This window comes from Amphimedon queenslandica, unplaced genomic scaffold (genome assembly GCF_000090795.2).
Source record: "Amphimedon queenslandica unplaced genomic scaffold, v1.1 AMPQUscaffold_13394, whole genome shotgun sequence".
In the NCBI taxonomy this organism is placed as follows: domain Eukaryota; kingdom Metazoa; phylum Porifera; class Demospongiae; order Haplosclerida; family Niphatidae; genus Amphimedon; species Amphimedon queenslandica.
The window spans coordinates 202,309-216,118 of NW_003546370.1; the positions used below are offsets into that span (position 1 = coordinate 202,309).

Below are 13,810 nucleotides of genomic sequence, written 5' to 3' on the forward strand. Positions count from 1 at the left end.
GCTCCTTCTTCCTTAACTTATTTTAACAAAAGAATACTCAGTATTTCTACATCATGTCCTCGGACTGCTATAAGACCCGAAGAGACAACAAGACCTCTTAAACAAAAGGACATCAAAAGTCCTGACAAAATGTCAGCTAACTTTCCTTGACTTGATTGTCTCATAGAAAAGCAGAACGCCAGTAGTTATTGGTGGCATAACAGGAATGTATGGAGAGAAGATGCAAGGATACAAAGTATTCCAGCACAGTGTGGAGAATTCCCAAGGCCTGAACTTGATGAAAATGGAACACTAGGTACAATATATATAACTGTTTATTGTTACTTGTTTGTTGTTGGTATTTATAGTTGGAGTGAGTCTTGTTGGAAGAGATATGCTGATTGAGAAAAAAGAACTAGATGTAATTTTGTTGCCTGTCACAGGCTGTTACGCTTGTATTATTACTAAACTGACTTATAGTTAGTTTTTTTATTATTTTAGAATATGTTGTGTATTTTTTTATTTTCTCTTCTTACTGTTGTATTAATTGTAAATAATTATTGTTAAAATTGTGACTGAGGAAGTCTGAAAGAAATAAGAAATTAATGCATCTTAAACCAGCCTTCAGTGATTTCAGTAAAAAATTCATCATATTTTAAAATTTGAGAGTGCAAACTTTTGAGAAATTACTGTGTTAAAGACATACTGGTACGTGTATTACTAACAAATGAAGTGACAATAGTTTATGCCACATTAGGTGTCACAATTCACGCATTTCACAGCAACAGGTGACAGTAGTAGGAGTATAGTGACAATTAATGATTGTGACAAAGAAAAATTCTTTGACACAAAATAGGAAAACTTCACAACTTGACATGACATGCATTAGCTAAGCTGCTACATGAATACAAAAAAATATAAATTATTATGAAGTCAAACTTAGTCTGCCACATCAGATCATCTAATCTTCTTTTAATGGAGGGCAAGGAGAAATCTACCAGGCCTATACTAGCTTATTCCAAAGCTGTGGTAGTCTGTTAACAATTTAAAACAAAAGTGGTGAAACAAGTTATGCTTACTTAGAGCTTGTCCTATATACCCTGTATCAAGCAAATTAACTTTTTATTGAAGTCCATGGTTTTTTTATAAAAATGGCTCCAAAAATTAGTACAAACCTAAAAGCCAATTGAAGTCTCGATAGCAGTTTATATTGAGTTTTGAAGAGTATAGCTTCTTGTGATGATTTATTGATTGCATTAATTATCTTCTGTCATTTTACCAAGAGTAGATTATTATCTACTCTTGAGTTGACATCATTATGATAGCAGACGCCATGTCCACAGTAGCCACCCATATAAAAGATGTCATTGTTTCTGATGGTACAGAAGTATCCTTCAGGTCCTAGGAGGAGGTGGCTTTCCTCTGGTCACGTGACAGGACCAACGACCAGTCTGAAAGTCCAGTCTGTCAATGGTGGAGTACAACTTCATCTTTTGACAGTGGTTGAGAATCTGGGGGGGCAGGGGGGGCTGGAGCCCCCCCCACTTTTGATGCAGGGGGGCACAGCCCCGGCCCCCACTTTTGAGCAGAGCCCCTCATGCTTTTGATATAGGAGCACTGCCCCCACTTTTGATAATTGCTTATTAAACCTGTAGTTATTAACTCAACCCAAAATGATTGGTGTCTCAGCCCCTGTTTGAGGAGACTGTACTGCAGGCTTTCCAAATTCCAGGCCTTTGCCCTCCCCATACAAACAGCGATTCTCCTACTACGGGAGCTGAATGTTGAAATATTTCACCAATACCTGTAACAAGAAATAATAATGAGAGAAAGAAAAAGAGGAGAGTGGCAGGGAGGAAGGGAGAGAGAATCAGTGCCAACCTTTAAACGAAGAAGCCATTGTTGTTATTGTTTGTTCACTTAGGCTGTGTTTACACTACTCCACTCCACTGAATCCGAATAGTTTTTGCTATCACTGGTTTTAGGTGTTTACACTACCTGTAATCCACCAGCTGCGTTTTCATTTGAACTTATCATTCCTTTACAGAAGTATCTGCTTAGGTATTCGTTTTCAAATGTCTCCGGATAAGTATGCGTTTTCATGTGTTTTAGTGTAAACGAAAGCTGTACTATCTGTGACAAAAAGTCTCTGTTTTCCAATGAAACAGGAGTAGTGTAAACGCAGCCTCAATCATTTTCGCTTTGTTCAAGTTTGTCGTCACTGTCACGTGATGACGTTCTGCAATTTCAAGACCATGCTCTTCTATTAATATTTTTTACTAGGTGACACGTGTGTGTAATGAAAGAGTGTTACAAATAGTGAAAGTGATTGACTACAGGAAAAAGGAGGGATTATATATAGCTCTAAAATAAACACATATTTAATCATTTACCAATTTCAAACCTTCTCTTTGTTGTAAAGAACCAGTGATGACTATTATCCTAACCTACAGGCTACCCTTTTCCTAGTCTCGCCCCACCCCACTACCCTTTTCCTGCCGTACTATTACTAGCAGTCACTATTCACTACCCTTTTCTCTACTATTACTAGCCAGTCTCTATTTACTAATGAAACCGGACAAGAGCAGGGTAGTTGCCTGATTAGAAGCCCGGGCGGTTATTTTTTAACGGCACAGGGAAAATTGCTAAAAAATAAAAAATCTGCCAAAGGAGGGATTGAACCCATATCCCCATAGGTCACCAGACTCTGCTTTAAGAGTTAAGCTATTTGGAGTAATCTAAAGTCGAGGTTACCTAAATTGGATAAAAAATATGCGCGTCTATAGTGAGAATATTTTAAGCATAGATTTAATACACTATGATTAAAGTATGGGCATTTATTTAAGCTGGGCTTCTAATCAGGCAAATATGGTACATTAATTAATAAATAAAAATAAAACATATACATTAATGGGTATACAAGTAATCCAGCATACATGTATACATCATTATTAATTAGGTGCATGTGTGATTATCATTATCATTATCAATATAACACTACAGGTGTAGTAAAAAGAGAGTTAGAGAGACAGAGGGAGAGAAAGAAGAGAGATAGCCTGATGGATATGCAACAGAGAAGCTGCATACCAATAGAAAAAAAAGTAGAGTAGTTCAGAAAAAAAGTTAGAGAAAAAGGAAAGTAAAGACAAAATGATCAGAAACTAGATAAGTTAGCGGATGTAGACAAAGACAAACATTTATTACATATACACATAAAACTAAAAGTACAAGGATTGCTACCATCAAAGTGTTCTAAAAAATAGGACCAAAGGAATTTCTTAGGCTTAATACAAAGAGTGTCAATAGATAGGGAAAGGTCAAAGGCAGGGAGTTTATTCCAGAGTCTGGGAAAACGATTGAAATATAAGCGGGACGAAAGAGTAGAATGGGAGTGTTGTGTTTGAGTTTATTGAGGTTAGTGGCCCTGGAGATACTGCATATAAAAAAATAAGAGGGGAGATCAAAATTGCTACCAGAGTCCTTATAACAGCAAAACATGAAAGATACATGCAAATACTCGAGGTATATAGCTAACGGTAACAGATTGAGTCGAATCAGACAATCTTTATAGGTGCACTTGTAATCTGACAATATAAACTTAGAAGCACGCCTCTGAATCCTCTCCAAATTCACTATATCTCTGATTAAGGAGGGTCTCCATACCTGGGAACCATAAGACAGTAAAGATCGAACAAGTGTGACATATAGCCTCTTTCTAACAGTTATATCATTACATGAGAAAGACCTCTTTAAAAGACCTAAGATTTTGTAAGCCTTAGCGATGACAATAGATATATGGTTTGACCATAATAAATCAGAAGAGAAATGAATCCCAAGATCCCTGATGGTACTAGAGGCAGTGATGGAATTCCCCTAAATAGTATAGTCATATGGTGAAGGCTTACAATTTTTCTTTGAGAATCTTACCAGAGATGTTTTGGATAAGTTAAATTTCAAGTCCCATTCGTTGCTCCATTTGAGAGCTGCATCAAGCTTCTCTTGTAACAGAGAGCAATTAACTGTAGATCAGATCTTATTAAAGCATTTGGAGTCTTTGGCAAACAGAAGTAAGAAAGCTGGAAGGGAGTTAGTACTGGTGAGGTCACTAATATAAACAAAAAAGAATAGAGGCCCAATAACACTCCCTTGTGGTACACCACTCAATACGGGTAAAAAGTCTGAATTAGTATTATCCACACGAACACATTGTCTTCGTGAGCCTGATGTGAGGACAAATAAGCTTGAAACCAGGCCCACAAATCACCTGTAAACCCAAATTTCCACAGCTTGTACAGCAATTTGTGATGGGGAACACTATCAAAGGCCTTTTTAAAGTCCAGGTAAACACAGTCTATCGAGTCATTAGCCTCAAAGGCATTCTGAATAACAGAAGTAAGGGATAGCAACTGCTTGATTGGTGAGCGAGATGGCAGAAAACCAAATTGAAGAGGTGAGATATTCTCACAGATATGACCTGTGATCTTATTGTGGATAATTCTCTCCAAGACCTTAGATATGGTAGGTAAGAAGCTGATTGGATGATAATTAGCAACATTGCATTTATCCCCAGATTTGAAGATTGGTTTAATGAGGTGGGTTCGCCAATCCAGAGGAAGAGAATCAGTAGAGAGTGAAAGATTAAATAGATAAGTCAGAGGTGGTGTAAGGGCCACAGCAGCGTTTGAGATAAAGTGGGCTTATGCTATCAATGCCTAATGCTTTAGATCCATCAAGTGAAGACAACTCACGAAACACCTCATCCTCCTCACAAAAGATAGAAGAGAGTTGGTCATGATGGGGGAGGAGGAAGCTGGATCAAAATCAAAATCAGAATAATCCGTGAAAACTGAGTAAAAGTAGGCATTAAAAAGATCAGGTTTGTCTAAACTGGTACTTGCCTTCTGAGATTTAAAAGACATGGTAAGAGGCAGACCATCCACTTTAGTCATCCTCCTGATGTATTTAAATACACCTGACAAATGGGGAAGAGATTCTGCACCAACTGCTTTTCATATACATGTTTAGCATTCTTATAATTAGTTGCGAATGCCTCCTCTGCTTTAAGTAGCTTCTGCTCCAGATTAGAGAAAGGATTAGCTTTGAATCGTCTCCGAAGAGTATGAAGGCTCTTAAGTTGAAAATTAAGTGGACCTCTGAGCCAGGGAATATAATTAGTGGTAGAACGGATAGTAATAAGAGGAACATACTGATGAAGAGATGAGAGGAGAAGCTCCTTGACAGACAGCCAAACACTTTCAATGTTGTCATCATTAAGAAGAGGACCAAAGTCGAAATCCAATAATTAATCAACTAGCCTGTCCAATCAGCTTTAGAAAAATTATAAACCTGTTTAGCAAGTAAGGTAGGAGATACATCATGTAAGTGTGAGACCAGAAACATAACTGGCGAATGGTCAGTGCTGAATGATGCAATAGGGGTAGCAATGACATTAGAAATAGCCCCAGGGATGCTAGTTAAGACAATGTCCAATGTATTGCCTTTATTGTGGGTAGGGACTTGAAAAACTTGTGAGAGATTGAAATCAAACACCAGATCACAGAGACTAAAAAAATAGTGTGTATCACCAGACAAGGTAAACCAGTCAATGTCAGGAGCATTAAAGTTGCCCATAATTATGACAGAACCATGACAATTTGTGAGATCTCTTAGATATAATATGAGATCATCACAGTAATCAGTAATACAGTTAGGGGGACAATAAACAATACAGATAACAGTGCTCCAGTTATTATCAATTAAGACTGAAATAGCCTCTAGATGAGAAGTTGAGGATAAGAGTGAAGAAGGGATTGTATTTTTGACTGCTAGCAATACACCGCCACCTCTCCCAGCTCTATCTTTCTAATGAATAGAAAAAGATGGGGGAGGATTTCATTATCAAAAATAGATTGAGAGAGCCAGGTTTCTGTACAACCGACAATGGAAACACCAGAGGAAAATACGAAGGATTGAAAGTCAATGAGTTTGTGGACAAGGCTTCTGGCATTGATGAGACAGATGTCTAGGACTAGTCAGGAAGAAGACGATGCTTCCCCCTCAGGGGAAGACACAGCTTCTTGAGAAGGGGCAGGAGGAGGCTGGCCAGTAGAAAAATTAGAAGTGGGGTCAGAATTTGGGTCATTAGGAGTTAATTTGGTAGAAGTGGATTTAGAAAGAACAAGAGATGAGTTGATAATCTTGGCATGAGGTACTCTATTGACATAAATTACTGATTTGCCGATGCAAATATCTCTTACTAACATGAGACTGGATAAGTCACCAGTGTTCCTTGAGAAGAAGCCTCTCAATCAGCCTCTCTGACTTAGACATATTAGGTTTAATGACATATGGTTGGGATACAGAGCCCCTCTTAGAAAGTAATGAAACAACATTTTTGGAGCTGTTTAGTGTTATCAAGGCAGGGCGAGGCCTTGGATGTGTGGGTGAATATTTACCCATCCGTCGACAGTCTCTAATAGAGGCCGAAGCTATGGAGTTATCAACTGAGTGAATGACGTCAGCTACTTTCTCAAAGTCGTGTGAGATATGAGCATTCCTCTTGGTGCCTGGAGGGCATTCAGGAATACCGCAAATAACTATAGAAAACTTAGAGGTGGAAGGTAAGGTGGCATAGTTGTATCCTCAAGTCCATGGTTAATTTCTCTATCACCTTCTGATCGAAATATACTAGGTTCTTGAATTGAGGAGAGCCTAGACTTAAGTGAAGTAATACGAGAGGACAAAGAATAGGAGAGATTAGAAAGATCTTGCTGGAGAAGAGAAATTTCATTAGACAAATACTTAACTCTACAGGAAGGACAGTGAAATGGGTCAGATTACTTAGCAATCTTGAAGGCTCTAAGAGTAAGCCCACCGTAGCCTCTATGTACCTACGACTGGCAGCGACCACTACAGTGAATTGATTTGTGATTGTCATCATCAATGAGATCTTCACAGATGGGACAGACAACATTAGAGGAAGAAGCAGTGGCGGAAGTAGGGTTGATGGGAGGCCTACCAGCACCCTTGGGGACCTTCTTCTTAGGAGGCATACAGTCACAGTCTGCCACATGTTGGTGAACCCAATAAAACTAAACAAAGGCAGCACAGAGAAAACAGCTGAACAGAGATCAATTTACCTGACTTAGTGGCTGGCTTAACAGAGTTAGAGCCAGCAGGAAGACAAATATCAATGAACAAAAGGAAACAGACAGGTAGAAGAGTTGTCACAGCTAGAAAGAAGTAGCCATTTTTATGCAGAACTACTAGTATAATAAAGTTACATGTTCATTGCTAGTTCCCAATCTTCCTTTAACATGCCAGCAGCGTCAGCTACTGGTCCCCCAATATTAGATAATGCTGCTATTAATGTGTCACATCTTTCCTTCAGTTTAGACTGCCTGCATATGAAAGTATAAGGCCAGCTAGGAAAGACCCAATGATGCCATCATAAGTTGGTGATTCTTGAACTGATTTTGATGTAATACCAACTAAGAGGAGTTCATCTGATACATCACCTAATGATAGACTGAAAGCTCTTATTAAAGCAACTTGATTCTTCATTAAAACACTTTGAACCTTTCCTTTAACAATATCAAGATTAACAGTACCTACACACAATATCACATCACAACTGATCAATATACATGTAGTTACAATACTTGTTCCTGTTGTACTAGCTGTAGCTTCAGTTGGTCTATTATTACTAGTAGTATCTGATGTATCAAATAGATAATGTAACAGTTGTCATAGTGAATACTTGATGGTGTATTAACAGTAGTAGGAGTACTTCTTAATGATCTGTGGATGAAGATTGTTACTGGATAAACTACACCTTCAATTGGTATAGCATAGTGTAGCATAGCTTCAGTACCAGCCTGTAAACTGAAATGATACAAGTAGGAGGGAGAAGATAATCTTTACCAAAATTGTCAATGTCTTCCTTATACAACTATAACAAATAAACTATAACAAATAAATAATAAAACACTGCTTTATTGGGGCGAGCAAAAGTAGGATTGATTCTGCTACACCACTGGAACCCTCTAATAATGACAGTTAGTATAATAATTATAAAGAACACTTTACTAACTTTGTTTAGCAATATCTCCTTCCTTTTCTACTTGCTCTTGTCCTTTACCCTCAACTCTACGATCTTGTTTCTCTTGTACTCCTGCTCCATGCTGATCACTCTCATCCTTTTCTTTATCATCATCCTCATTCCCCTCATCCTCATGTCCATTTCCTCCTCCTCCTCGTAATTCTCCTACTTCTTGTCCTCCACCACTATGATCATCATCCTCTCCCTTGAGGATGAGGGACTGTAAGGTTTTCTGGTCTAGTTTGTGAATGAAGCAGTTTTCACCTCAAGGAGTCTTTCTAGGCTGAGAATTGTTACGTTTCTAAATAGAGAAAGGTAAGATACCATGATAATAGGCATCAGAAAATGTTATAAACTAATAGTAATTGTAATAACTGTGAAAAAACATGTACAAAAGTCAATGCTTTTTCAAATTTTGTTGCTTTTAAAAAATGCTCATAACTTAAAAAATACACCGGTAAGTCGGAATTAGCTCAAACTTTCTACATAGTATAAGTACATTAATATCAGAATCAAAAAATGTAATGAAATCTGGGGGTGATTCTGGAGCCATTTTTTGGAAATTGGCTAATTAAAAAATGCTCATAACTGGAAAAATTGAATTCTGAATCAACTCAAACTTTCTACATAGCATAAATACATCAATATATGTATCAGAAAATGTAATAAAAATTGGGGGTGATTTCGGAGTCATTTTTTAAAAAAAAATGGGCTGTAGCCTTGGGTATTTTTCAAAAATTAGTCGCTTAAAAAATGCTGACAACTTGAAAAATTTAAGTCGGAATCAACTCAAACTTTTTACACAGCGTAAGTACATCAATATGTATCAAAAAATGTAATAAAAATTTGGGGTGATTTTGAAGCCATTTGTCCAAAAAAATCACATGCAATAGCCATGGGTATTTTTCAAAAATTGGCCGTTTTAAAAATGCTCATAACTCAAAAATTTATGTTGGAATCAACTCAAACTTTCTACACAGCATACATGTGGCTTCACATGTACAGTACAACTAAAAATTAGACAAGAGACATGATGATTCCACCACTACTGTACTATTAGTAATAGTATACATTAGGAGGATGATCAGTAATAATATGGACAAAGTTTAGCTAAATATACATGTACATACCAGGGACATGCTTTAATCTTTTAAAGCACACCAGAAAATAGTTTATAAATAGTAATGTGCTGATGTATGTGTACAAATTGTAAATAACTTTCTATACAATTGATCTCTCTACATTACAAAGCCCAATACTTGATACAATCCAATTTGCATAGGATAATAAGCAATCAATCATTTATTAGCATTTGATATTTAGCATATCCTGCTAAAAACAGGTACAAAACAATGCCACTACAAACAATGTTAATGACTGCTAGCCTAATCAAGAAGATAGACATATTCTTCTTTGACTGCCACTAGAATTTAATCAATAAAATCACATCCTACACCATCACACACACACACACACACACACACACTGCTGCTGCTGCATCATGCAATATACATACACAATGTAGCAGGTGTCCTGATTGGTAACCAGGTGTTATGACAAGACTTCATGAACATGTATGAAGTAAGCATTGTTTTGTATCAATTGGGACACGCAAACTGATTCTTACACTAAGAGCAACATGAACTGCACTATACTACAAACACAACAAACACACATTATAATTACATGCACATGTACATAGTTATTATTATCATTATAAATAGACTTGTTTTTCTTGTGTACACATTCATGTCTGATGTTTAATTAGGATCATCAAGCATTGACAGTTGGCCTTCAAATTGATGTTAATTTGCTAAACAAAATTGCAGATTGTTACAACAAAGTGTAGCAAATATTAGCAGGAGCTAGCACACGCCCTGGCTAGAGTTTGTCACATTAGCAATAACAGGCAAAAACAGGAGAGCCTCCATAAGGTAAGGGCATAGTGTTAAAGATGTAGTCCTATTCTATTCAGACAGAGCACATACTTACATACAATGTACCCGTTATATCATTTGTAATACACAGGCAAACATGAAGCAACATACAAAATATAGGAGGAAAAAACAGTAATGATATAAACTGATCAAATGTTCAAAATAAAAATGAGAGAGAATAAACAATGTGTGATGTGTCATGTATTTTAAGAAGTTTTGACTACAAAGTTATATTATACATCAAATTAAAAACAAGCGCTTGATTAGTAGTTGGTATACTTAGGATATGGGGCTTGTTACTTAGCCAGGAATAACTGTTGCCACAAGGATTAGAGTAAGGAAGGACAGTTATTCAAACAGCTACATAAGCTGCTTTGATAGACAATAAAATCCTTCCAATAGCAGCCTGCCTGAGTATTAACCAAATTTATAATAAATACAGGCTACCAAGAGTACATAAGGGTTTACATATACATATGCATATATGTATATTAGAAATGTTTTGAAGTCTTTAGAAAAACAGTAAAAAAGCTACAACTTCATAATAATAATAATTGTAAAATAATGCCAGCAGCTGTGGGATTTAACTAAAATATTGAACCTCAGGATTGCATAAAAGTTGTGTATTTGCACATAGGTTATCATAATGCATGCACACATGGAGAGTAGGCTTCATTATCAATTTTTAATCTCTGGATATATATGTCATCATTTGGCTCCATGTACAAATTAAGACACAATAAACATCATTAATACTATAGTACATGGTACACCTTAAAATACATTATGATACACACACTCCATATATTGGACAATAAACTATAAAAGCTCCCTTTGTTTGTACATGAGGTACTAAACTATGCACTAGCTGCCCACCACTAAAAATGACACCTGTTACAATAATGGGGGTCCCATTATTACCTTTGGTTTTGAGCCTGGAGGAGGTTGAATTCTTCATTAAGTCTGTCCAGTGTCTCTGGTACTGACATTGGCCTAAATGGTGGCTGGTTTGTTGGAAGAGCTGAAGGTGGAGGTCCCCGCTCTCCAGCTGATGAGGCTTGCTAAATATGAATAAAAAGACATTTTTATAATAAACTCTAAACTAAGAGCACAAAACATTTGATGAGGCTAACAGACAAGGTAAAAGGGAGTGCTAGCAATGGAGAAGGCAAGGGGCAAGACTTTACACCTAGACCCTGGCACAAACAATGGCTGACAATAAAATCCTCCTATACCTGTGAAAACATGTCCAGCTATCTCCTAACACTGAGCCATTTCACTGTAATCTACTCACTCTCCTTAAGCTTCCACTTGGAACGCTTTACCGTGCAGGCGGACACAGACAGTGGTGTCTTTCTACAGCAGGGACATCACCACAAGCTACACAGCCTACAATAATACAGAGACTCAATGATATTCAAAGCTCCAATCAGTGACTGATATTTTTAACTGGAAAGTGGGTGTGACAATTGGCCCAATTATTATGCATGTACTTTTCAATGCAGGACCTAATGTCATAATTCAGTTGCTTGATAATTGAATAATTTACAATCCAGTCAAATGTGGAATTGATAATTGGATTTTTTATGAATTTTTAAAACTGCTCAAAAATATTTTGCCAAAATTAAAAAAGCAGAGAAATTTCTATTTTTGTAATATTTCTGATAGATATACATGTACCTAAGTTGTGTAGAAAGTTTGAACTGGTTTTAATCAAAGTTAATTTTTTAATGAATTTTTAAAGTTTTTTCAAATGCTACGTACATGTACAGTACATGTACAATTGTACATGCATGCTGTTAGTTCACTTACCATGCTTTGTGGGAAACCCTGCATACATGTACATGTATATACTTACTTAAAGATCATGCTGTTGTCTAGGAGGTACACACTAGGAGAGCTAGAATTAGATGGTCCAGGACCATTAACAGTAATAGGACCAACTGAATTAGGACGATTAGGAGGAACAGAAGATGGTTTGTCACTTTTTGTTGAAGATGGAGTCGAGAGTCGTTTTGAAGATGGACAATAATCTGAATTGGACTGCTGCTGTGCCTATTAAATAATAAAATATTTATGACCATAATTGACAAAAGGTACCTTATGGTGGATTTTAAAATTCATCATTATAATGAAAATATCAACCTCTGAGTGCTCTGCTGGACAACCATTGTTTCTAAAAGTTACATAGTAATTTTTTGCATCCTGTGGAGTATTTTTATGATAAATAGAGCTCAGGAAGTTGGAATTTTCTGGCTTTAAAGACAAATTTCACTACTTGCCATAAGGTACCTTTTGTCAATTATGGTCACAATTAGTAAATTAGTAAATTTAAACTTCCCAATAAAAACAACATTTAAATGAGACACATACACACACATACTATTTAGTATAATACATGGAGTACAGTTTACCTGAGCCATTACCATTGCAGCTGCTGGAGTGGTTGATAGAGAAGAAGGATTCTTCTATTTTCATTCATTCCTCTCTCATATGTTAACGTTTTTCTACATAAATTAACAAAAAAATTGCTGCATTACATACATTAGTTGGTGTACATTATAATGCATAATAAACTATCATGTACCAAAACACAATCTTACATTCAATCCATTCTTTATAATGAGCCCATTCCTCTCTTCAGTAACCAGGTCCCCCTCTCTCAGTTCCTGGCAGGTTCTGATATAATGTGTCCTCCAGCTAGTCAGCCTAGTCCAGCCCCTCAGCCCCATTTCTTATCCACAAGCATTTCTTATCCCCTCAGCCCCATTTCTTATCCACAAGCACGTGCACATTTGCTTGGAGCCTCTTCTAAATATATAACATCAAAACTAAAACTTAACAAAAATTGATACCAAAAGGTAATCAAAAGGTAACTAAAGATGAGTGTCTTCAGTTAGTTTGTGTGCAATGTGTTTGAATGGTTCTACTCTCTCAAATACATTGATAAGTCCTAATATTGCTTCTATTGGTTGTTCGTTGATTGTAGCTTTAATAGCTTTCATTAGTGATAAACCTTTAGCTTGATCAGTCTTTGGACCATCATCAATAGCTTCATCAAAGCTAGTCTCAGTAATCAGACCGTCACCAAACAATGCAGGAGCAACTGCCAGTCTATTAGAAGAAACTGATAACAATTTTGATAAAGCTTCAAACTGTTTCCTAAAAGCTTTTACTGCTAGTTCAGCAGAATCAAGTGTTGGTTGCTGGGCCTGTTGATCTATTGGGTGCATTATTAAAATCAAGAAGCTAAATCAAAAAATCAAATTTACCTTTTGGTCGTACATTTTCCATTGAAGTGGCAGCAACAACTGATGGAACAACTAATAATAATTATAATTACAATAATTACAATAAGAATAAGAAATAATTACTTGATGAAAAAGTGGTTGATAATAAATCATTTTTTGATACTTCAATATTCCATTGAACATTAGATGCATCAGATGATGTTTGTATACCATCAATAGATAAAGCATGGGACATCTCATCAGCAACAGGTTCAGACTGATCAGGTTTTACTGATACTTGAATGTATGGAGGCTCAGCACTTTTACTGCTGTAACGAACAACAAGACTTCTACTTATCTATGAACCAAAAAGTATAGAGATCTCTAGGAAACTGTCACTTACTGTAGGAGGATTGCATGGTTTTATTCTCCAGCCATCAATTGTGTGTGAGGGGAAATTGTGGACCTTTAGGAAGCAGTCCTTACCATCAGATTTGTCATCAGAAAATTGAAAATAAAAACTCGATGCCTGAGTACCGAGTATGGCCAGCATGCCCTTTTTC

At 36.6% G+C, this 13,810-nt stretch overlaps 2 protein-coding genes and 2 long non-coding RNA genes across 4 annotated transcripts in view; all 4 read right to left on the reverse strand.

The window, feature by feature from the left end:
* The window catches only part of LOC109582241 (uncharacterized), a 9,127-nt gene extending 7,242 nt beyond the window's left edge, over positions 1 to 1,885 (reverse strand). The window contains exon 1 of the mRNA XM_019996898.1: positions 1,861 to 1,885. Within this exon, the coding sequence (XP_019852457.1) occupies positions 1,861 to 1,879 (19 nt within the window). The 5' untranslated portion in view covers positions 1,880 to 1,885. The remainder of the gene's footprint in view (positions 1 to 1,860) is intronic.
* Positions 573 to 1,506, reverse strand: LOC109582256 (uncharacterized). Its single transcript, XR_002184989.1, has 2 exons — positions 1,059 to 1,506; positions 573 to 1,013 (listed from the first exon to the last, which is right to left on the reverse strand). It is a non-coding gene; the product is annotated as an uncharacterized LOC109582256 (long non-coding RNA).
* Positions 1,886 to 11,881: 9,996 nt separating the features above from the next.
* On the reverse strand, positions 11,882 to 12,703 carry LOC109582243 (uncharacterized). The gene is made up of 3 exons (XR_002184979.1): positions 12,621 to 12,703; positions 12,432 to 12,524; positions 11,882 to 12,072 (listed from the first exon to the last, which is right to left on the reverse strand). It is a non-coding gene; the product is annotated as an uncharacterized LOC109582243 (long non-coding RNA).
* A 116-nt stretch (positions 12,704 to 12,819) lies between these two features.
* LOC109582242 (uncharacterized) lies at positions 12,820 to 13,801 on the reverse strand. Its single transcript, XM_019996899.1, has 4 exons — positions 13,651 to 13,801; positions 13,392 to 13,605; positions 13,290 to 13,340; positions 12,820 to 13,237 (listed from the first exon to the last, which is right to left on the reverse strand). The coding sequence occupies exons 1-4, from the start codon at positions 13,798 to 13,800 to the stop codon at positions 12,894 to 12,896; spliced, it is 759 nt and encodes a 252-aa protein (XP_019852458.1). The 5' UTR covers position 13,801; the 3' UTR covers positions 12,820 to 12,893.
* Between the last annotated feature and the right edge of the window lie 9 nt (positions 13,802 to 13,810).

Bases quoted from the DNA above. Each gene is read 5' to 3' on its own strand.
- LOC109582242 (XM_019996899.1), bottom strand. From the start codon at position 13,800: ATGCTGGCCATACTCGGTACTCAGGCATCGAGTTTTTATTTTCAATTT. The intron at 13,606-13,650 runs GTAAGTGACAGT...TTTGGTTCATAG, and splicing joins AACCATGCAATCCTCCTACA to ATAAGTAGAAGTCTTGTTGT. The intron at 13,341-13,391 runs GTAATTATTTCT...AATTATTATTAG, and splicing joins ATCAACCACTTTTTCATCAA to TTGTTCCATCAGTTGTTGCT.